This window comes from Electrona antarctica (assembly GCF_951216825.1).
Source record: "Electrona antarctica genome assembly, chromosome: 6".
In the NCBI taxonomy this organism is placed as follows: Eukaryota; Metazoa; Chordata; class Actinopteri; order Myctophiformes; family Myctophidae; genus Electrona; species Electrona antarctica.
Window position 1 is genome coordinate 31,145,097 of NC_136811.1, and position 23,244 is coordinate 31,168,340.

At 42.0% G+C, this 23,244-nt stretch overlaps 1 protein-coding gene across 1 annotated transcript in view; it reads left to right on the top strand.

Annotated features, from left to right (window-relative positions):
* Nucleotides 1–18,048: 18,048 nt before the first annotated feature.
* LOC306925040 (neural-cadherin) overlaps nucleotides 18,049–23,244 on the top strand; it is a gene marked incomplete at its 5' end in the record, with an annotated part of 185,678 nt that continues 180,482 nt past the window's right edge. Inside the window, one exon of the mRNA XM_079503721.1 lies at nucleotides 18,049–19,003. Within this exon, the coding sequence (XP_079359847.1) occupies nucleotides 18,049–19,003 (955 nt within the window). The remainder of the gene's footprint in view (nucleotides 19,004–23,244) is intronic.

Here is a 23,244-nt window from a genome sequence, read left to right on the forward strand (position 1 = left end):
TGCACTAATCACATTCCTTCAGATCACATCAGTGGGTCACATTTCACGGCTCTCAAACAGCAAACGACAGTAAACTTAAGAGAGGCTATCATTATGACAGGAGAAGTTAGTGAAAAGTCAAGATTTTTTGTCTGGGGTCCTGTGGAAACCTTACTAACATTATCACCCACAAAGGTGGGTTCTCATAGCCAACAGGCCTGGATACAAGTCCATAGGATCTATGTCCATGTATCCTCAAAAATAATTTAGACAAAACTCACATGAGATGGTATACAATTTACAATTTACAATTTACAATTTAGGCATTTAGCAGACGCTCTTAATCCAGAGCGACTTACAATAAGCAAGAACAAAAAGCATGGGAATACATCACATATGTAAAAAGCATTTATCGCGAAACATGCGTAAGCTAAGAACGTGACTAGAACATATCTATATAATGACACTATACATATAAACTATAACTAGAACATATCTATATAATGACACTATACATATAAACTACACATATATGCTATACTATGCTGTACATATATACTATGAAGTGCTATGACTACTATACACTATATACTATGAAGTGCTATGACTACATACAATGCACTTATTGTGCTGTCTACATGACATGCTATAAGTCTGTTTCAAATGCTATATAAGTCTAAGAAGTGCTGTCTAAGGGGGGTAGGGTAAGTGCTATGGGCCATGATGGAGTCTGAAAAGGTGGGTTTTCAGACTACGGCGGAAGATCGGGAGTGATGCTGCAGTTCTGATTGCAACGGGAAGTGCATTCCACAGTTTTGGGGCCAGAAGGGAGAAGAGTTTGGGACGTGTGGAGCGTTGTCCCGGCGTTTTTAGTGAGGGTACTTCCAGCTTCCCTGCGTTGGCTGATCTGAGTGCGCGGGAGGGTTTGTAGGGTTCAATCATGCTGGCAAGATATGGGGGAGCCATACCTTTGGTTGCTTTAAATGCCAACATCAGAGTTTTGTATTCTGTGCGGGCAGCGACCGGGAGCCAGTGCAGGGAGCGGAGCAGGGGGGAGACATGTGAGAATTTTGGCTGGTTGAAGACCAAGCGAGCTGCGGCATTTTGGATCAGTTGGAGAGGCTTCAGTGCACATGCCGGTAAGCCAGTATCCCTCATTCCCTTTAATTCAATACTTCCTGAGTCCTCGTCGGTCCTAATGGGGAGGCACACCAGTTCCTGGAGAATGGATGAACAGAAGAATGAAAGGGAAAAAATTAAAACATGTATTGGAGATATGAACTGGGAGATATGTGGAAGAATTATTGAATTCAGAATGGTAACTTAACTATGGGATAATGGCAATGGAATGCCACAGCAGAGGTTTGGTTCTGACTTCTTTGACTACCTGCGATATGAATATCAGAGGAGAGAAAGGAGAGAAAAATACTTTGGCCAAGGCCCAATATTAATATCAAATCAATAACAGTAATAAAATAAGTTGCATTAAATGATGGAGACAGTGGATGTCCATGGTAAAAAATGGGAAAACACCCTAAAACTGAGAGCGTCAAAACGGTATAAAATTAACCTTGAGTGTCATGAATGGACTAAATTTAACCTTAAGTTGGGAAGGCTGCGTTCCCGATTGGAATGCACCCAAAACTGGGAGGGATGGTGATTAGATAGCTGTTTATATAACAAAGAAGCAAGTGTTCTCAAAACATAAAAACAAATGAAGAAAATAAGAAATGGAAGGACAATGGGTGAAGGGGGGAGGGGGTGGGGGGAAACAAAAAAACAACTGTACGAGTATGAGTGTGGTTGGTGCAAAAATAAAAATAATGATTGAATCAGGGTAATAAAAAATAAAAATAAAATAACCATTAGAGGCATGGTGAAATAAAATTAACCTTAAAGGCATGGTGAGGTAGAAAACATAACCAATAATCAAAATGAATAATGAACTGAGGCTGGGTTTCCAGTACTCACTATCACTGGGAAATACAGTACTCAAGGCTGAGGTTCAGAGAGAACAAGAGAGTGCACTATGACCCGCATATCACTCACCTCGATCCTCTGAAACCCCGCCCTTCACGTCTACACCAGTGATAGTGGCCAGGAAATCCTGTGGGTGAACCATAAAGAAAACAAAATATCAGAATTATACAAGGAAATATCAGGTGAGAATGTATAATAACAATGTAACTGGGTGTTTAAAAAAAAAAAAGAAAAATACAATACTTGAGGGTTTACTGTGTAGTTTGGCAGGCAGAATTCCATATAGGAAAACTATAACACATGGGTGAGACAGGTTAAATCATATGGGCAAAAACATGACTAATAAATGATAAATTTAAACAAATATTTGCACCGGTTATAAATTGACTTTCACAAAAGTCATAAAAAGGTGTTCCTCGCAGAGGAAGAAAATCAGACAACCCTACACAAAAACACGTGACAGGTTAAGCCTCTCGATAAACTAGCAGATAGCACTTCATGGCTCCTAGCACTTAATGGCCAAAAATAGACGGTCAAATTGTCTCGTAGTTCACGAATCAGCAAAGTATACGGGAGTGAAGAGATGGCTACCCTCAACACTCATTCCCCCAGTGCTAACTGGTATGTCAGAGACATCGTACCCATAAATGGCAAAATAGGCATTAGTTGCCTATAGCCGGAAAATATGAAATGGAGAGAAAATTATAAAATAAATGCCGGTATGAAAGTGTTCAAATGAAAGAAATGAAAATGGGCTACATAATCTCCCTCCTGTAGTTAAAAGAGAGGAGAATATACTTAAAAAATGAATGGAAAGAACAGTGTGATCTGTTCACTTTGGAAAATGGTGAAATGTTTCTTTAAGGGGAAAATAATTCTAAAGGGAGAATAACTAAGAGTTAAATACTGTTGAGGGTCACGGTTAAGATAAAATAAGTACCCTGTTAATCCTCTACTGTTCCGGCCTAGAAGAGCAGAAAATATAATGGTAAGAAAAGGTGGCCCAAGCAGTGTACTCCAGCAGCTAACTGTAGCACAAAGCTCTGCCACACACAGCATGAAATTAGGAGAGGTATAGCGAAACTATAGATATGGGACCTGTACATGTCCTGAAACAAAGTTGGATATATGATAGACAACCTATTGTGACCATTCGTTAGCAGGGGGAGAAATTAAATTGGACAACATAAGAGTAGTAATTAAAAAAAAAAAATACAAAATTATAAATAGGGAGAATAAGTTCTATCTTGGATTTTAAAACAACAAACAATTTAGAGTCTAGTACCAGGATATCAGCAATTTCGACTTTGGACCCTTCCTGGCACATAATAATTTAGTTTAAGTGTTCAGGGCATTCTGCGATATATCTCCTATAATTAACCCACCCTGACGCTTATGGACAAGCACGTACATACACACATTGCACACACATCACCTACAGCAGGGCATGGATTCACACACACTGAGACAGGGAGAGAGAGAAAGAGACAGACCCAGCGTTATCCCCGTAAATCTCACCTGGAGGGAGGACAGACAGAGACAGACCGTTCTCACTGTGCATTTCACATATGGAGGGAGAATAGAGAGAGACAGACATATGTCAGAGACATATGTCACTCACACCATGTATTTCACATATAGAGGGAGGACAGAGAGAAAGAGACTGTTCTCACACTGTGCATTTCACATGAGAGATATTACGCAGATAGACAGACAGGGCTGCTCTTTCAGGCATACAGACACAAAATAGGATACACTGAAATTTGTACCTAATGTTACATGTAATATTATGAAAAATATCCAGATGTAATCTTAAGGCAATGATAAAAAAATTTAAATGCAGTAAAAACTGTAAAAAGAACTATTCCTAATACACTTCTGAAGTTATAAAACAAGATGGCGTTCCCACAGCACAGACTGGGAGGGGGACACGCACGCACACACACGCACATCACATTCAGGAGGGCATGGATGGACAGGGAGGGAGAGACACGCACGCACACACGCACACTGAGACTGCACTGACATGCATTACAAAGTAAGCGCACGCTAACGGGAGTGTAATGGGAGACACAAAACAAATGTAGATAAGAAAAGCGTAAATTAAAACAGTCGGACAGGGAAAAAATCGCCTCAGCTGAGGAGGGGAACGAGATAAATGAATCATAATAATCATTAAACTATCTAGTAAAAAGCAAAAGCTACGCTATGCCACAGCGCTAAAATAAAAAATAAGAATATAAAACAAAAAGGGAAAAAGGTGTGTGGACGGGGAGAGGGAACAGACGTCATATCTGACGTGGCCATGATAGCTCCGTCACATCTGAGTCTGCTTTTATTTACTAAAAACGTAAATAATTTCCATGATGTAAAGTACTATATGCAGCACATTTTCTCTGTAAATCGATTCCTACCTTATATCGTTGTTCACGTTGAAGGAGTCAAGATGGAGAGCAGCTCTTCAAACGAGGCAACAAAAATGTCTAATTTAAAAATAATTATAATGGGGGAAAAAAATGGGGAAAAAAAAAAAAAAAAAAATGTAAATTTGGAAAAAAACTGATTCTTTTTTCTGTCCCCCTGTCTAGTGATTAACACTTGCAGGGTTCTGAATCCGGCTCGATCGACCAATTGATGGAAATAAAATTCCGGCGACCCCAAGGATCGTATTAATGGATAAAAATAAATTATATCTATTCTGTAATGCTAATTAGAAAGGACTGTAAATATATATATCTTCAATAACCCAGCAGGGAGACCAAATACCGTGCTGTATTTACCTTAAAAATGAGTGAGTAGCCCTTTAAATCTTGAATGACAGTCACTCTACCATAAAAAATAGAAGGATACCTTAAAAACGAATTGGAGACAGACAAAATAAAGTTCTGAGGAAGTTTAAGGTTTTAACTGTACTTTTAGTAGGTAATAAAGTCAATTTACATAGAGAATGTGCTACATGGTTCAGATAATAATAATAATAGTACAATACATCACTATAATTTAGAGTATTCAATTGTTCCAATATGGATCCGAACTGCCCCTCTTCACAGCATCTTCCTGGCTTATACTGCATCTGACGTCAGTTGTTGATAAACGTTCATTGGCTCAATAGATAGTTCATTTCCGCAATATCCCACGGTGGTGCTGGCTGTCGAGTACTCATTGGACCAGCACATGGATGATGAGTCTGGTATCGTGACATCTTCCTTGGTTCCGTCATTGATGGCCATAGACCGGGAAAGCGTGGACGCTGGCGTTGCCAGGCAACCTGTTGATAACTTTCCCTGCACTGAACTTTCGACAGAGAGAAATGCTCTTGTCTCACTAGGCCCCAAGGCCACACTGATATCGAAGCAGCTGCATGTAAACTAACAGCACACTACAGTATGGTGAATTAACTTGACTGGGGACAGACAGTATGGAGACCGAAATAAGGAGTCAACAAGATATAAGATCTTAATGTGCCGTCAGGAAATCCATAATATAAGTATGATAAAATAATATAAAGGATAATATAGGGCTGAGATGATTAGGCACGTGGATGGTGACATGACATAAATAGGATAAGGAGAACAACCCGGAGTAAACAGGCAGTAGGCTAAGAGTAAAATGATGATAAAAGGGCAAGATGACCAAATATGACCTATATGGAACACGGTCTGGGCCCAAGTTCTATCTGAGTTGACCAACAGAATATGATGGAATGGCCAACTTGACATGTCGTGTAAACAACATGTCAGAATTTATCTATCAGGAAGTATTTATTTATAAGTAGTTATTGAGAAGAAATGTTGTTAATTGATTCTGTCCTGTGGTAGGATCCACTCCTATTTAAGGGAGGCTGCAGGGACAAACTAGTCAGTTGGTGGTGGGCTTTAACACGTGTAACAGTCCTGAGGGAGAGCTACAGGGCCTTGTGTGACCAAGGTTTAACCTGAAGAGAGTTCTCATCCTATTTGGTCTTGTTCAGTTGTGTATTTATTTAATTGGTCTATTTCTGGCCAGTGTGTCATTTTGAACTTTTGATATGTGAATTATTGTCTTTGCACTGAAGAAAACTGTCTGGAGGTTGGTGGAGGAGTTTGGGGAGAATAAAAACCCTTAACCTACATGTTCTGACTGTTCTTGGAGCCTTGGCCGTTCGGGCAACTTTACAGGCACATTTGAGAGAGATTATTTATTCATGTCACTGCAAAAATATGTTACTACGTGAGCAAGAAGAAGAATAACAAACCTATTTCTGGTAGCTGTTTTAGGTCATAGCCATAAATTCAAGTACCCAAGGTCACAAAACTTAACGCACAAAAGACCATGTGATCTTTATTGTATGCCAGAATTAGCTCTTCGCTAAGTCCCACCCAAGCCCGTTCTTGGCCAATGCCACGTTAGCGACGGTTACTATGTTAGGATCCTGGTCACGCTTTCAATGCTGGTCAAAATGTTTAAGCAGTGTCAATAAATATATTTGCTGTACAGCATGTGTGGACCTCAGAAAGAGGGTTTGTTTTCTTACCTTGTTGTGAGCAAACTAGTCCATTCCATGAATTATTTCGCTCCGTTGTGCAGTTTAATAGTACATATTAGAAATAAAAATAGGCTCTCATTGACTTCCATTGTAACGGGGAAACAGCTCTCAAAGTCACTCTTTTAGAACACTAAGCTGATTCTGACCGTTTATGACATCAGGAAAACTCATGCGGTTATATTTTTAATAAAAAATGTCAAGGTTGTCTTGTTTTTGTTTTGACTTCAGTGTTGCCACATTGTGTGAGAGAAATAAGCCAACCCACCTCCAAAAACAAGCCAACTCTTAAAGCCAAATCAAGAAAAACAAGCCAAAACAAACACAATAATATGACCATATATAATCATAATAAAAAGATTGTATGCATTTATCATTATAAATACTATGTAGGCATATGTCTATGATAATTCATGTTTTGGTAATGTATTACATACACTAATTATTAGCCTTAAGCCAAAAGTAGCGGGAAATAAGCAGACCTGGCAACCCTGACAAGTTTGTGTGGTAAGAAGTTCCGGTTTGCCTACAAAACGATCTGATTGGTCCAAATCTGTACACCCACTTCTGAAGTAGCCTCGGTCTCAGGCCGTTGGATGTAAACATTAAACAAATGTATTTGATCTCGTCCACTTGTCGCAAACACCATACACAATTTTGGACGTGTTTGAGGGAGACACTTTAGGAGAAATGTCTGGGACTGCAGCTGGGTGCATCTCAAACAGCATTGCGACTTGTTTACAAACGAGAGTTGGGAACACCAGAACCGCTTCACACCAAAATAGTTACTTTATAAATCTATCAAAAGACGAAAATAAAACGAGTTTTCCTGATGTCATAAACTGATTCATGGAATGGACTAGTTTGCTCATAACAAGGTAAGAAAACAAACCATCTTTCTGAGGTCCACACATGCTGTACAGCAAATATATTTATTGACACTGCTGAAACATTTTGACCAGCATTGAAAGCGTGACCAGGATCCTAACATAGTAACCGTCGCTAACGTGGTATTGGCCAAGAACGGGCTTGGGTGGGACTTAGCGAAGAGTGAATTAAAGTGGCAAAGGATAAAATACACCAGAATTGCACATGTAGTTTGATGTTATTGTAAAATATACACATTTCATTTGGGGAAGAAATGTGTACTAGACTAGTGTATTTTCTATTTTGGACAATTCAAATATACGCATTACTCATTATTCAGTCTTCATGTTTCGTTGTGAAGCTGATAACCTCATGTCCATGAGGTGCCTCACACAGTATATGTCCAGAATGAATAAAGCTGATAACCTCATGTCCATGAGGTGCCTCACACAGTATATGTCCAGAATGAATAAAGCTGATAACCTCATGTCCATGAGGTGCCTCACACAGTATATGTCCAGAATGAATAAAGCTGATAACCTCATGTCCATGAGGTGCCTCACACAGTATATGTCCAGAATGAATAAAGCTGATAACCTCATGTCCATGAGGTGCCTCACACAGTATATGTCCAGAATGAATCACATTGAACATGACATGATGCACTGCATATTAAAGCGTTTCATCTTTCATCCAATTCTACATGAATTTCTGTCAACATCAGAGCCAATTTGCATACACATTTATTTACACGCACACTTCATTGACTAATAAGATTTGGCTTAATTAAAATCACTACCATGTGGTGAAATTATAGACTACAATGTGGCTTAATGAAATAAAGCTGGTGCGGTAGCAAGTTGTCAAGGTGCATACAACAGGGCTATATTTGTATTCCTTTTGGCAATGGTTCGTGACATTACATTGTGTGAAACTGCATCAAGGCATGTATATAACACCATTGGTTATGCCTAAAGAAAAATATATATTTAACATGACTATCAACACATTAACAGCATGAATAATAATAATAATAATAATGATAATAATAATAATAATAATAATAATAATAATAATAATAATAATAATAATAATGTTCATAGGCCTATGCCCTGGGGCAGATAGAACGTTGATTTCATTCCACTTTAGAAAAACCCAATCATGATTAGCCTATAATTCTCTAATTAATCTTGATTAATTTATGAATTTTGGTAATCACAATAAAATGTAAAGGTAGTGGAACTTCAGTCATAAAAAAGTGTGACTCCTTACCCTCATTCAAAATCGCTCTAAAGAGCACCTACAGGTGTCTGCATGCTATTTGTAACTGGCCCCTGTAAAAAGTCTAAGCTTATCACCGGAAATGTATTTCTTTCATACACTTTATTTTTTATACATGTATTACTGACTTGAACTGTTCTTTGTTTTTGACTGCCCTGAAAGGGTCTCTCTCTTTCCTGATTATTCTCAAGGTTTCTTCTTCCTTTTTCCTCAGGGTTTTTCTTGGAGGTTTTACATTCCTGATTGTTGATTGAGAGTGTAGCCTTATACCCTCCTCAACCAGTGCCCAAAAGACACTGGTCTAGTATTTCAAAGCTCTTTCCATAATTTAGATGTTACATTTTGTATTGTTGATTCTCTTAATGTTTTTAAATCACACTTAGTACAGGAAATCTATGGAAAATACAGGATCAGGGCAAGTGGCTATGGCCAAATTTAGCCCAATGAGTGTTTTTATGCCAAACTAATGCTTGTCACATGCTACTTAGAAAATATTTGCCTTATATGTCAATGGTGGCCATACTGTACAGGCCATTTTCAAAACTTTCCCCTCAGACAATAAGCCTATCTCACAGAATTTCCCCGCCCCCCTAAATACGCCCCCTTTCGGGGTTAGTGGTGATAGCGTGACGTCACTCCATAGACGCTACATGTTAAAAGAGGTTATTTAAGAAGTCTACAACTTTTGTTTTCTCAAGGTAAGGTTTGTTCTATCTGCTCGACCTGATTTACCATCTTGTTTGCTTCATAATAATATTGGTCTGTCACATTTTTACATTAGAAAATGTACTTAGATTCTCCAGAGAAAAAAACGTGTAAATGCCCATGTTAAAGTCACCACTATTTACCGGAAGTGGGCGTGAAAAACGGGCTGTGAGATAGGCCTATTCCAGGCAACTTTGTTTCTGTTATTCAGGATATATTGAAGATACAAAATCAGATGAGTTTGGTTCTTTTGCAATTAGTTTGAGGTCAAATTATATTATTACTGAACTAACTGCATTTTTTGTATAGCGTACTGGTTATATAGCAAAAACTGCCATCCTGCAGTATGTGACTGTGAACACAGAAGTTAGACTTACACAGAAACGAAATCCACACAGAAACGGCGTGGTTCCAGTGTGGATCTCCAACTTGACTCCAAAGGGATCTCTGACTTCATGTGACCAGTCTGTGAAATCAGTCAATTAAATTTCGCCATAAAATGAAAGAAAGAAAACAAAAACACCCCCAACGCGTAGATTTAGGATTTGATGACAGTTCATGCCTTTTACACTGCAATGTCCGGCGCCTAGTTCACACCTACACAACAAATGTTCGGTCCGTGTGTGATGCCTGATTGCTTTTTGATTGCTGCTCCAATTCATTTTCAATGGGAGTCACATGGTTTGACCAAACATTTTTGTTTGATGAGGGGGGAGCAATCAGCAATCAGCGATCAAACACAAATGTTTGATCAAACCATGTGACTCCCATTGGAAAAGCATTGTGGTGGCCCAAAAAAACAAAAAAACTACCAAACATTGCTTGATTGGTGTTTGGTACGTGTGAATGAGGCCTTATCACTGTAGTTCGGTGTAACTACCCAACTCCCACCTCGCAGGAGCAACAAGGCAGAACTTTACATTCCATTGATTGCAATCAGGGAGAGTTTTGAACGGGGGTACCACTGTTACAAGCAGGTGCAGCTGCAATACAATCATTAAGTTTGTTTCCTGGTGGGTGCAGAAGCTGCTTCTGTCTATTCAATCAACTCGACTGATGTAAAGTTCGACGACATGTGATTAGTATTACTCATTTTCAGTGGGATGCGTGGTGATGCTTGCAGAGAGGCCTGATTGAATGATTTTCCCAGTGTGGATGGTTGCCAACTTCCTTCTCTGTTTCTCCACTGGATGATCAAATCTTCTGGTCCTGAGTCTGACCTTAACCTCACACACACATGCAGAGATCAGGATTGGAGCCACCTTCTGGCAAACAGAGGAGGTGCAACTATAGGAACATACCGGTACAAGCAATACCAAATGTCTCTAACTAAAGTTCACTCTTTTTCATCTTCATAGACTAGTGGTGTTTTGTTTGTTTGTTTGTTTCTTTTTTCTGAGCATGTATGCTGGTAGCAGCACCACTGTTGGGCCCTGAATGCCTTGTTCAATGGTATCTCAAGGGCAGACTTTGACTCATTTATTTACCTTGGAGAGATCTAGAGATAATATCAACTGTCAGAGATAAAACCACTCACTCTTTCTATTTCTGTCGCTCATTGTGCATTGATCTCGTTCTCCTACTTCTTTTCTCTGTATCGAGCCATGGTCCATTGAATTCTGCTTTTAACATTTTCTATACTGTATTGTATTGAAGCTTTAGACAACAGATTAAGTCTTGTGTCTGTAGGTTTCAGTGAGGAATGGGTGAATTACAGCTGTTTTGGTGTGTGTGTGTGTGTGTGTGTGTGTGTGTGTGTGTGTGTGTGTGTGTGTGTGTGTGTGTGTGTGTGTGTGTGTGTGTGTGTGTGTGTGTGTGTGTGTGTGTGTGTGTGTGTGTGTGTGTTCACACAGCACACATGTTTGTCACGCTGTGTGCTCATGTCTCGGGGGGGTGGGGTGGGCAGTGACGGGGGACGAACTATGCTTTCTAGAGCCCAGCAGCAGCACATGTTAGCGGTGTCAGTGAGCATAGCAACACCTAGTCACCAATCAAACACATGAAAAGGGTAAACAAGAGGACCCCTGCCATCCTCTCTCTCTGTCTTCTCTCACCTTCACTCACGCACGCACGCACGCACGCACGCACGCGCACACGCATGCACGCGCACACACACACACACACACACACACACACACACACACACACACACACACACACACACACACACACACACACACACACACACACACACACACACACACACACACACACACACACTATTCTCTTACACACAATATGCATGGAGATTTATAGGCATGCTTTCAAATTTCAATGACTGAATAATTTCCGTGTCCCAGCGGGTGGTGTGTGTGCAAACGGTAAAGTATTGAAAAGACGGTCAGAAGTGGTTGGTAGGATATGTCAAATGGAACACCATGTGCAGAAGAATGTATGTCAGCATACATGACAGCTCCATAGCAAAAGAGAGAGAAATGGAGAAGGAGAAAGATGAGTGAAAGAAAAGGTGAAGGAGATGTCAATGAGACAAGCCCAGGGATGGAGGGACTAGGGAGGGGAATGTGTGTGGATGCATGTGTGTGAGAGTGAGAGACAGATAAAGAGAGGAAGAGAGAAAAACAAAGAAAGACAGAGAGCAATGGAGAAAAAGAAGGAGATTCTGAGCGGAGAGAAGCACACTTGTCAACACCCTTGACCTTAGCCAGCCAGACTCGAGGCTTACCTTGATTGCCTTATTTCCCACTCTTTTTCTCCGCTGTCACTTTTCTCCCCCATTTCTCCACAGCAGAGACAGAGAGAGAGAGAGACAGGCGTGCCAAAATGTGATGAAAGACTGGTGTGAGTGGCCGTGACACGACATTTGACACCGCCAACTCCAGACCCATTCCCATGTCACACACACATGCTCCCTCTCGGGGTAAATTGCTGTAATTTGTGTGAGTTTCTTTGAAAGACAGCCGAAGCAGGCAGGGAGTTCCCTCATGTATTTTTCTTTTTAAGGGGGGGGGGGGGGGACTTCAATAAGGGAACGATCATTTTCTGACTGCTATTTTTTAATGCCTAACCTATTATCCATTAACTATCGGAAAAACGGGTGATTGCCCCCCCACCCACTCCCATCTCTTTTCAGGTGGGTGCTGCAGCGCATGTGAAGGTGAACTCCATATTCAGTTTGGTGTCTGTTTCGTTTACCTTGAGGGACAGGTATAACGCTTTGACTTGAATGATAATCTTCTTTCTAACATTGTTTCTTTTTCGACATCGCAATGTTGAAAAAATGTGACTGGGGATTTGTCGTACATCCTAGATTCCACCCGTATCTCTCTCACTTTTTTGTTAGTAAAAACAAAACAAAAAAAAATCAAAAAAATACTAAACAGTGCATCTGAGTTAGCCACAGCTGTTGTTACCAAACAGTGTCCCATGTTGTTAATTGCGACCGAAGGTCCATATATGGTGCCCGTGTGTTGGTCGGGCACCATACTGTATATGGTGCCCAGGTCTGGTGACATCATGTGACATCATCAGGGATGGAGATGTGGAGACCCTGATGTCATAGTAAACGCGACCTGCTGTCGCAATTAAGCCCATGTATGGAGATCCCTGATGTCATCAATATTGACCTCAAACCCTTAGATCTCCATATATGGATATATGTCACAACTTGTTTTGACATTCCATATGTTGATCCTTCCCCATCCATCCTTCCTCTTCGATGTCTCCCATTTGACTTATACCTGTCCATTCAAATTTCAAACTCTAGACGGGCCTGCCACAAAAGTATTAGTGCAGCCACACCCGGCAGCCGGCGATAACTAGAGTTTTCAACAGGCCCACCTGTCCATTCAAACTCTAGACGGGCCTGCCCCAAAGTTATTAGTGCAGCCGCGCCCGGCAGCCGGCGAAAACTAGAGTTCTCAACAGGCCCGAAAATTAAGGCCCGGCCTTACCTGGGCCCTCATCAAACCCTGTACACTCAAGACTCAAGAGAATGTCCCCGCTACCACCCTTAGATCTCCATATACTGTACGGAGCTCACCTGTTCTGACATTCCATATGTTGATCTGACCTCATCAAACCCTGTAGGCCTACCCTCAGGGCTGGACTGGGACAAAAATTCGGCCCGGTCATTTTCGCGCGAACAGCCCACCACAACCAGCACGCAGATAGCAGAAACTATACCACCCGCTCCATCGAGGCACAAACAAACAAACAAACAAGCCCTAATACCACCACTTTTACAGAACAAAATAAATGATACAAACCAACAGACAACTACACAACCCTTTGTTGCTCTCACAAGAGTGATGCCGGCAAAAGGATTCAAGATAGAAGAGGATTTATTTGTCACTCACTGATACAGGTACAGTGAAATTATCATGATGGCACTGGCAGAATGGCAGCAGGCCCGGACCTTTCCTGGTGGCCTGCCGCCTATTGGCCTGCCTACCTGTCAAAAAGAAAATGTAAGGTAGGGGTGCGTTAAGGGTTGGGAGAGGGTTAAGGTTAGGTTTAGGTGTTCTGCCCCGTGGGAGGTTAGGGTGAGGGTGAGGGTTTGAGATAGGTTGTAGGACTAATGACTGGTCTAACCAATGACTCCTGACTCCTTCATGGAACACAATCCTGTCCTTCAATTTACTGCACTTCCTTACACTCAAGACATGCTCCTTATATGGCCAGTACAGAATTCATTCCATGTTGATCTGAGCCCCCATGCCAAAGCGCCAGCACTCGCCCAGCAGTCTGCCGTCAACGAGGCTCACCCTTTAGGGCGAGGTCAGTATGAACTGTCAATCCACAGTGGATACTGAAAAGATCTACAACCTATACCTGGTACTTTGGGGGGCACCTGCGCTGCCCAGCACATCTGACAGGCAGCCCTGTGGTCTGACATACTGTGGTTTGCAGGTGAGGGGTAGTCTGTGATCCAGGACCAGGTGCCAAAACCACGGTGGGTGGTTGGATGGTGTTGCAGGTTTTGTTTCCCCCAGGAATACAGGCGACGCGTTCCTTGATGGTTTTTGACTTGCCTGGGGCACAAAAAATTGATAAAACACTGCCCTACAGTCTATTCTTAACGGAGTAATTTTCAACACATTCTTACAGTATATGTCTGATTTGGGACAGCACACGTATGTCGTATTCATGTATTGTGTTAAACTGTATTTTTATCAGTATGTGTTTTCACCCCACTCCTGTTGTCAGGGCTATTGTTTGATGGGGTTTGTTAGTTAGACAAGTGTTATGTTTTTGCCCTATTCCATCCATTCACCTCATAGATATTTTACCGTCTCATTGTTAACAATTTCCAATGCGCCATTCAGGAGAAGGGACATCAGCTGTGCTGTTCACTAACAAAGTCAGAGGATACTGAGGAAACATAACTCGATGTATAGAGGCGTTATCCTATATGTTGCTATTTTTTAATGGAGCCTTGTTCTTTTCCTGATGCTTTTCATCCAAAATAATTATTAAAAATCACACCCGTGTGAACTGAGTGGTGCAAGGTCTTATATAGCCTGATCAGCTGTGGTCTGACGTAATGTCAGTGACCATGGTAACCATGCTCACCTGTGCACGGACACGTACACAGGTACACAAACATACAGACAAAGCTGGTTGTTGGAGTGGTTTGCATACCTGTGCACGGACACGTACACAGGTACACAAACATACAGACAAAGCTGGTTGCTGGAGTGGTTTGCACCACTCAAAAATAAATTCAAAAATAATAATCATTAAAAAAAAACACTGGCACCTCACATGTTGTTGTTTTCGATGAATCTAACTATTAAAATTGAGTTTGAAGTTACAATGGGTTTGTATATTAGGAAGGGGGCGGACCAGACCTGGACTACGTGGACGACATCAGCCTGCTCACTGACCACGTGGAACAAGCTGTGCCAAGCTTGGCCTATGTTATAAGTTATCACCTATAACATCCCATCAGAGCATCCACCTCTGACAACAACAGGAGGCACTGCTTTGAAGGAAGTCAAGGACTTCAAGTACCTGGGCTCATGGGTCAACTCAACCGAGCAAGACCTGAAAGTAAGGAAGGCACTTGCATGGAGGGCCCTGAATGGCATGGCCAGTGTATGGAACTCCAACTCCCCCGTCAAACCAAACTCAGCTTCTTCTACAAACGGGAGAGTAAAATGGACAGCTAAAATGAAAATCAAATATCTAAATAGTACTGAATCGAGCAACTTAAAAACTGTCTGGGATGTTCAAATAAGCCTGAGTAGACGATGAAATGACCACATTTTTAAGTGAAATATCCCTTTATATTAACCAGAGAGTCAAACAAAATCAAATGTAATAGTTGCAAGTTTTCAGATCTTATATAATATCAGTTTTAATACCGGTAAGTATAGGTTAACCTAGTCTATATCTATAATATGCAATTTTGCAATTTTCTTGTGAAATGTTTTCTGTGTTCTGATATCATCTCATCAATAGGTCTCTGCACCTACAGTGTATGTCACTCTGTAACACATTATGGTCTGTTTCACTGGGTCAGTCTCAGCCATTATAATTCCAGTTTATTATGATGCATGCATTTAACATTTGCACACAATTTAGTTGTTTAAGGTAACACACTATCCACTTTAATGTGTGAAATAAGCCTCAAAGGAGAAATTAATATCAAAATACATTTCTATTTTGTTTTTTGTACTTTGGAAAGAGGGATTTTCTAAGTGATAAAACACACACGCACGGTTGCACGGTTGCATGGTCGCACGCACGCACGCACCCACACCCACATACACACACACACACACACACACGCACACACACACGCACACACACTCAGCAGCAGCAGCCCTTGTTTGATCTTTAACAGAGTAAAAGGAAGCCTGAAGTTTACTTACTTTACTTAATCCTCTTTGTGCTGGATAGCACATAAGCTAATGCTGAACGCCAATGCTGTCTGTCTACTGCCTGAAGTTTACATCGATTTAACAGTGTGAAGAGAAATCTCTTCTCACTCCAAAGCCTTGAAGTACTAAGAAAAAAAATATTGATCTCTGCTAAATGCACTTTATTGAAAAGATCCAATTGACAAATTATTCCACTCTAGAGAGCTATCATTACCATGAATGAAAACAGCAATTGAAGTGCGCTCCTATAGCACCATCACAACCTCCGAACAAGCTAACCGACACTTTTGCCTCAGAAAGAGGGTCATACATAGCCTGGCATTGCCAGACTGGTGATGTGGACTTTTACATGCCGTTTTAAAGGCTCTTTCAAGATGTTCAGGAGTAAAGGTTAGTTAGATTATGTTTATTCATTGTAAAATACAAGAAATGGACTGGCCTTGCACCTTGGATTTCCTGCACATAAAAACAAATGTACACAGGTAATATTATTCACCCGATCCGGGTGCATTATTTAAAGGCAATAGAAGTCTGCATGTATGCCAGGGGTGATAGCTGAGGTCCATGACTCCTGAATTCTGGAGGTACATTGCATTTAAAAAGAACTGCCATAAAATTAAATAGGAAATTGATTCATTCTTGAATATGTGGGGGAAAAAAACAAAGAACACCAAGGAGGAAGTGCATACTCCTCTAAAATAATTCTATCAAAAGTATGGTACAGGTGTGCAATTACACAGCATGGAAATACTATACATAGTAACATAGTTGTAGGCAGCCATAGTGAGCCATTGCTGAGTGTACAGAGGCTGTATCATAATCCGAAGGTTACCAGTTCGGCCCTTGACTCGCTCATCTACATGTTGAAGTGTCCCTGAGAAAGATATTCAACCTCAACAGCCCCCTATTGAGCCTTCATCTGAGCAAGCAATCTGTGGGGGTGAATGCACATTATTTCCCCCCTTAATGAGATGATACAATATTCCTTTGAAGGGTGAGTATCAGTGCATCGGACCATGAGATCTTAAGCAAGATAAAATATTTTGAATATGATATTGGATATAAATTATCATACAAATAATAGGAAGTAGGCTAAATGTGAATATATTCTCCTAGAAGAAGGCCTAAAATTGTTGCAGTGGGCAGCAGCATATGCAAAAGTCATAACTCAAAGCAAATCTGAGGTCTGTAAAGTTGTCCACCACCTTGGCTCAGAATACAGATGCTGATGCTCCTTGGTCTGAGTCCAAAGAAATGAAGCAACTGCTGCGTATCCTTGAGACTCTCTTTGAAACAAAACTCACTCCTTTATAGAACACTTTTAAATTGTGGAGCAGAATACCAATCTCTCTCTCTCCCTCCCTCCCTCCCACCCCTTCTCTCTCTCTCTCTCTCTCCCCCTCCCTCCCCTTCTCTCTCTCTCTCTCCCCCTCCCTCCCTCCCCTTCTCTCTCTCTCTCTGTCTCGTAACGGTCAATGTCCCTGCAGAGTTGAAACAAACTGCCTGTGGGCGTGCCACAGAGGCACAGACCTGTCGGTCCTTCCTGTTCTGGCATCTGATTGGCTGTCCTCCGCAGGGGGGGTGTTGGTAGTACCAGTGCCATTGAGTTGCGCTCTGGGTAGTACCACATGGAGCACTGTCTGTGTAGAGCACATCCTCCTCAGTCCGCGCAACTGATGCTGCACTGGATGCCAACTTCATACTTTGAATAAAACAGTCCTTTATAAAGACTTTGAATGTACTTAGGCCTATTTAGAGACTAAAAGGTTATTCTCTATTTCTCTTTGCCATTCAGCACTTGTCAATTTTGTGCGCTGGTGAACTTTATTCTGGTTCCGGAGAGATTTGGAGATCTGATTTGATGGAAACATGACGCAAAATGCTAACGGACGGAGTGCCCTGAACACCTTGGTGCTTGTCGCAGTGGTGTTATTTTCAGTGGCGCGTGGGAAACTGCCCGTGTATTTCGGACAAATTGCGGAGAATTCCCCGACGGGGACTTTGGTGGACGGGGTGGCTCTGTCGGTCGGAGGCGAGTCAGGCGACTGTCATGGAATGAAACTTGACGCTGGTTTGGAAGGAAATTATGCCTCGGACTTTGACTTGGTTTACCACCGAGGGAGACGACATCTAGTTTTGAAATCAGCCAAAACTTTGGACCGAGAGTTCATCGCGGAATATAGGTTCACGGCTGTGCTGCCGGGGTGTTTGAAGAGTGCAGTGACGATTCAAGTCGAGGTGACGGATAAAAACGACAACATACCCCGATTCACCGACGGAAACAAAACGATAGAGGTTGATGATTTGACGCTCGTCGGTTCCGAACTGGCCCGTTTCCATGCCAAGGACGCGGACGCCGAGATGAACGGACGGATCACTTATTACGCGTCACCAAAATCTCATTTCATCCACGTGGTTCCCCAAACCGGACAGGTGCAACTGATGCGCTCTCTAATGGGGATCTCCGGCTTCATGGCGCACGTGTACGCTAAAGACAACGGACATGATGTGGAGCTCGTCGGTGAGCCGGTGGCGCTGCGCTGCGATGTGCGGACGGCTGCCTTGTCGATGCCAAAGGTGCGCAGGAGGCCCCGCCGGGCCGTGTCCGAGGAGCTGCTGTACACGGTGACCGTCTCAGATGATGTCAAAGTCGGGGACTTGATTTTCACAGTTCCAGACCAGAAGTTTGACAAGAAGTGGTTTGAGGTCATGTCCGAGGCCGAGTCGCCGCCGGTCCAGATAGAGCGCGACTCGGGTCGTGTGTACCTGGCGCACAGGCTCCAGTCCCCCGCAGAGGTCCTAGTCAAAATACAGAACCTGCCCGGTAAGTCCCGAGAGACTCATGTAGCTGTGCGTAAAGATAGACCGTCTACCCAAATGAAAAGCCATAGCCTGTATTTGCACTGTAAATCTGTCAATTTAACTTTAAGTCGGATTCCGATTTAATCTTCTGGCCATGGGTGCATGGTTGAAAATTACTTAGCCTGTATTTGAAAGTCCAAATATACCTCAAGTAGGCTAATTATTTTCACTGCCTTGTTCATATAGTGTAAAATAATAATGATAATAATAATAATTATTATTATAATAATTATAATAAAATACAACTGCCAATATTCCAAAGAGCGTACGACTCGAGTAGCCTATACGCTCTTTATAATTATTGTTTTAATATTTATTAAAAACCAGTCCAGATTCTGTACTGTAGGAGGGTGAAATTGTTAATGATTTTGCACCCTGGTTGACTCGGTTGCCGTCGGAATGTTCCGGACGGTGGCAGACTTGGAACAAGTGTGGTATTCATTGAGTATTGGTGTGCATTTCTGATCCCTGGGTACTGAGCACGGATTACTTTCCATTATAGTCTGTTGGTGTCCCTGGTGTTAATCTTCACAGATTTGTTATTTGCTTCAATTGCTTGTGTAAATGATGTGCCAGCCCAGTTCTCACTCGTTCTGAGACACAGCACAGGTTACACATCACTGGCACAGTGGCACTCCATGTTAACAACTTAAACTCCAGCATCCATATTATGGGGAAACTTTCACAGAAAATAGCAGATCTACAAGCTCACAATGAGATCTGCTATTTTCAGCAAAGATATTAAATATTACATTTTGTTTACAAAATAAAATCACACCCGTGTGAACTGAGTGGTGTAAGGTCTGTCTGACGTAATGAAATCATGTCTGACGTAATGAAATCACACCCGGGTGTGATTTCATTACCTGGCTTTGTTTGTGCAGAAAAAATGAGCATGGTTGCTATGTTCACCCTGTTCACCCGGGTGTGATTTCATTACGTCATTACAACAGGGTGAACATAGCAACCATGCTAATTTTTTCTGCACAAAAAAGCCAGTTGTAGGAGTGGTTTACACCACTCAAAAACAGATAAGTCACTATAGAGCCCCAAATGTCTGGTTAATGTGTTATTTGTTGTGATCAGGTTGTTAACTGGTTAAACAAGGATCAGCATATGCATGCATGGGGACCTTTTTGTGTGACGTGATATGCCTGCCTTAGTCTGGCCACAGACATTCAAGGTCAATAGTCTTGGCTATAACTTCAACTGGGTTACGCCTGGAAGAATATGCTGCTGGATACACCCACATACTGACATACAAATCATGCAGGGTTTCAGTTCACAAGTATGAATAAAAGACAATAAGTGATCATAATGGTGGTGGCAATGATGTTGATGGTGCTCATGATTGATTTGTGTGTGTGTGTGTGTGTGTGTGTGTGTGTGTGTGTGTGTGTGTGTGTGTGCGTGTGTGTGTGTGTGCGTGCGTGCGTGCGTGCGTGCGTGCGTGCGTGCGTGCGTGCGTGCGTGCGTGTATAGATAGATAAATAGATAGATAGATAGATAGATAGATAGATAGATACTAGATAGATAGATAGATTCACTATCATAATTGTGTGTAACTCTTGTGCTCTGTTAAATGTAGCCTATTGTATTGTTTAAGTTGCCTTTCCCTCCCCTGGCCCCCACACATGTAAAGCGTTTTTGAGTAGTATATGAAAAGTGCTATATAAGTCCCAGATATTATTATTATTAGCCTATTAATATCTTAATGCAGTTAACAGTTTTACATTCAGCAGCCACAATGCAGTGAATTCTGAATATGAATGGAGCAGGACTGAGCTAATTTCACCATGACTAAATGAAAGGTTGCCCAGATGCAGTATGTGATTGCCACCTAAAGTAAATGTTTGGGTAAGCACCTACATTTCTACATCTGTTTAAGGATAAGGTTACTAGTCCAGTGTTCTGGTTGGATCTGGATAATCAGTTCATCCAAACCTAAAATATGCTGTTTATTTGAAGTAATTAGTTGTATTTATTCACCTGGGCCGTCCTGGTCAGGGCACATGTGGCGCTGAACGTCTAAACAACCAAACTTCAAAGGGTATAGTGTTTGTTTGTCTAAGGGACTTTGGAGTTCTGGTTTGGTCAGGTTTTGCTGATCTGGCTAATGTGAACACAGGAGGAGAATTCTCTCGGTTAATTGGATCGACACGCCTGTGAGAGTATGGTCTAAACTCCCTGCTGATTAAGTCTGTATATCTTTCGTCGCTGGAGATGTAATTCTGTCTGCCCTCATAGAGGGGATGGAATGAATGAGTCCTAAAAAGTTGCAGTCATGTTCAATTAAAGCATAACACATGTCTGTGGCTGTGAACTGGGTCAGCCCGTTGCCTTAATCATTTAGATTGTCTCTGGCATTCTGTGAGCTCTCGAAGGCAGAAAGTCTGCGATTAATTAATTACATTTTTTTTCTCCCCTGCCTTAATCCCTGCAGAGAGGATGGTGTCGTCTTGCACGTCATTGTAGTCGTCAGTTCAAATTTAGTTGAAACGTAATAGTTCATATTGATCCCATCCTGATGCTGTGCTTAGATACATTACTTTTATTAATTTTAGTCTCCAGGAATGACACATGAACATGGTTGTGTTTGTCGTGTGTGTGTTTTGTAATTGACCAAGAGCTGGTGTTTACCGTATGTGGATTTGGCCAAGTGCAACAGTGCTGTAAAATGACAGCTTTTTCAACTGAGAAGCATGGGAGATAGTGTCTGACATTTAGCCATCTGCCAGTGTCTCATAAGGAGGGGGGGGGGGGATGTGGTGCAGACACATCTCGGATATGAATGACAGTGAAAGTGGACGATATTGTCCCGAGTTAATAGGTAATATATATGTTGTGTTGTATTGTGCTCTTCTCTCCGACCTATGAGGTATAAGGTAGAGAGTCAATGCCAGTGTCTGCTGGGACACAATTACCACAGAAAGTGTTGTCTTGCCAGTGCGCCACTGTGCCACATGCTGCCTGAGTGTGCATATGAAGAGGCGTTGGTTTTGTCTTCCGAAGGACTTTGCACAGATTCAGAGGCCTCTTGAAGAGTGCGTATGGAGGGCGTCTGGAGTGCTGTTGTTGATGGGGGGTATAAAAACCTTTGCATCCATGTGGACATTCTTGTGTGTGTGCGTGTGCATGCTTGCGTGTGTGTGTACACCTCACCCCTACGCTTACACCGACTGACACGTACTAAAGCCTCCCTCCCTCTGTGTATGCTGTATATCTGTCTGTGTTGTGTATTTTGGCAGGCCATCCATCACTCCAGGTGCCAGCTACTCTACTGAGTATATTCTATCCTTGAAACACGTGCAAATACACACATATTCAGACACATACATGATCATGCGCGCACACTCACACGTATTCACATGTGCGTTCTCCGTAGTGCAGGCACACACACCCAGGCATGCATGCACGCACGCATACACACACACACGCATGCAGGCACACACACACACACACACACACACACACACACACACACACACACACACACACACACACACACACACACACACACACACTTACACACATACACACCAGGCATCTGTCCACTTACACACTGCTGTCCTCTGTTTCTCCCTTCCTTTTACCTCCCTTTCCCCTGCCCCTCTACCCTCCCCTCCCCAGCACGCACACCTCCACTCCACTCTAACCCGTGGTTGTATGTTTGAGAGGGAAAGTGGATGATCTTGATTCTTGAGGACGCTCATATTCTAACATATTATCTAATAAAAAAATCCAGCTTCTGTATTGTATTCCCCCCCCCCCCCCTCTCTCTCTCTCTCTCCCTCCATCCCATCTCTCCCTATGTGTGTGTAAGTGCATTCAAGTCACAACCTTGAGGTGATGTGGTCTAGTTACGAGCTGTATCTGATGTATGACTCAACAAGCTCCATAAGACTTCCATTATAAAATGAAACTTTTAGTCCAAAATACAGTATATTATTACTGAGACCTACCTTCTGTGACCTACTGACACAAAAACGCATGCAGAAGCAATGAAGAAGCTATTTCCAAAACCATACTTTATGGGTTTTTAGGAAAGAAATCTTAATTCCTACAATTTAGGCTGGTCTCTGCTCTGTTACAGACTAGTGTAGTGTTGATCCCATATGGGGCCAGGACTTTGTTTCATGCTGGTGTTGCACACTAAAAGTAGCAGATTTGCTAGTTCTTACGGCCAAGCTACACCAGGCTTTT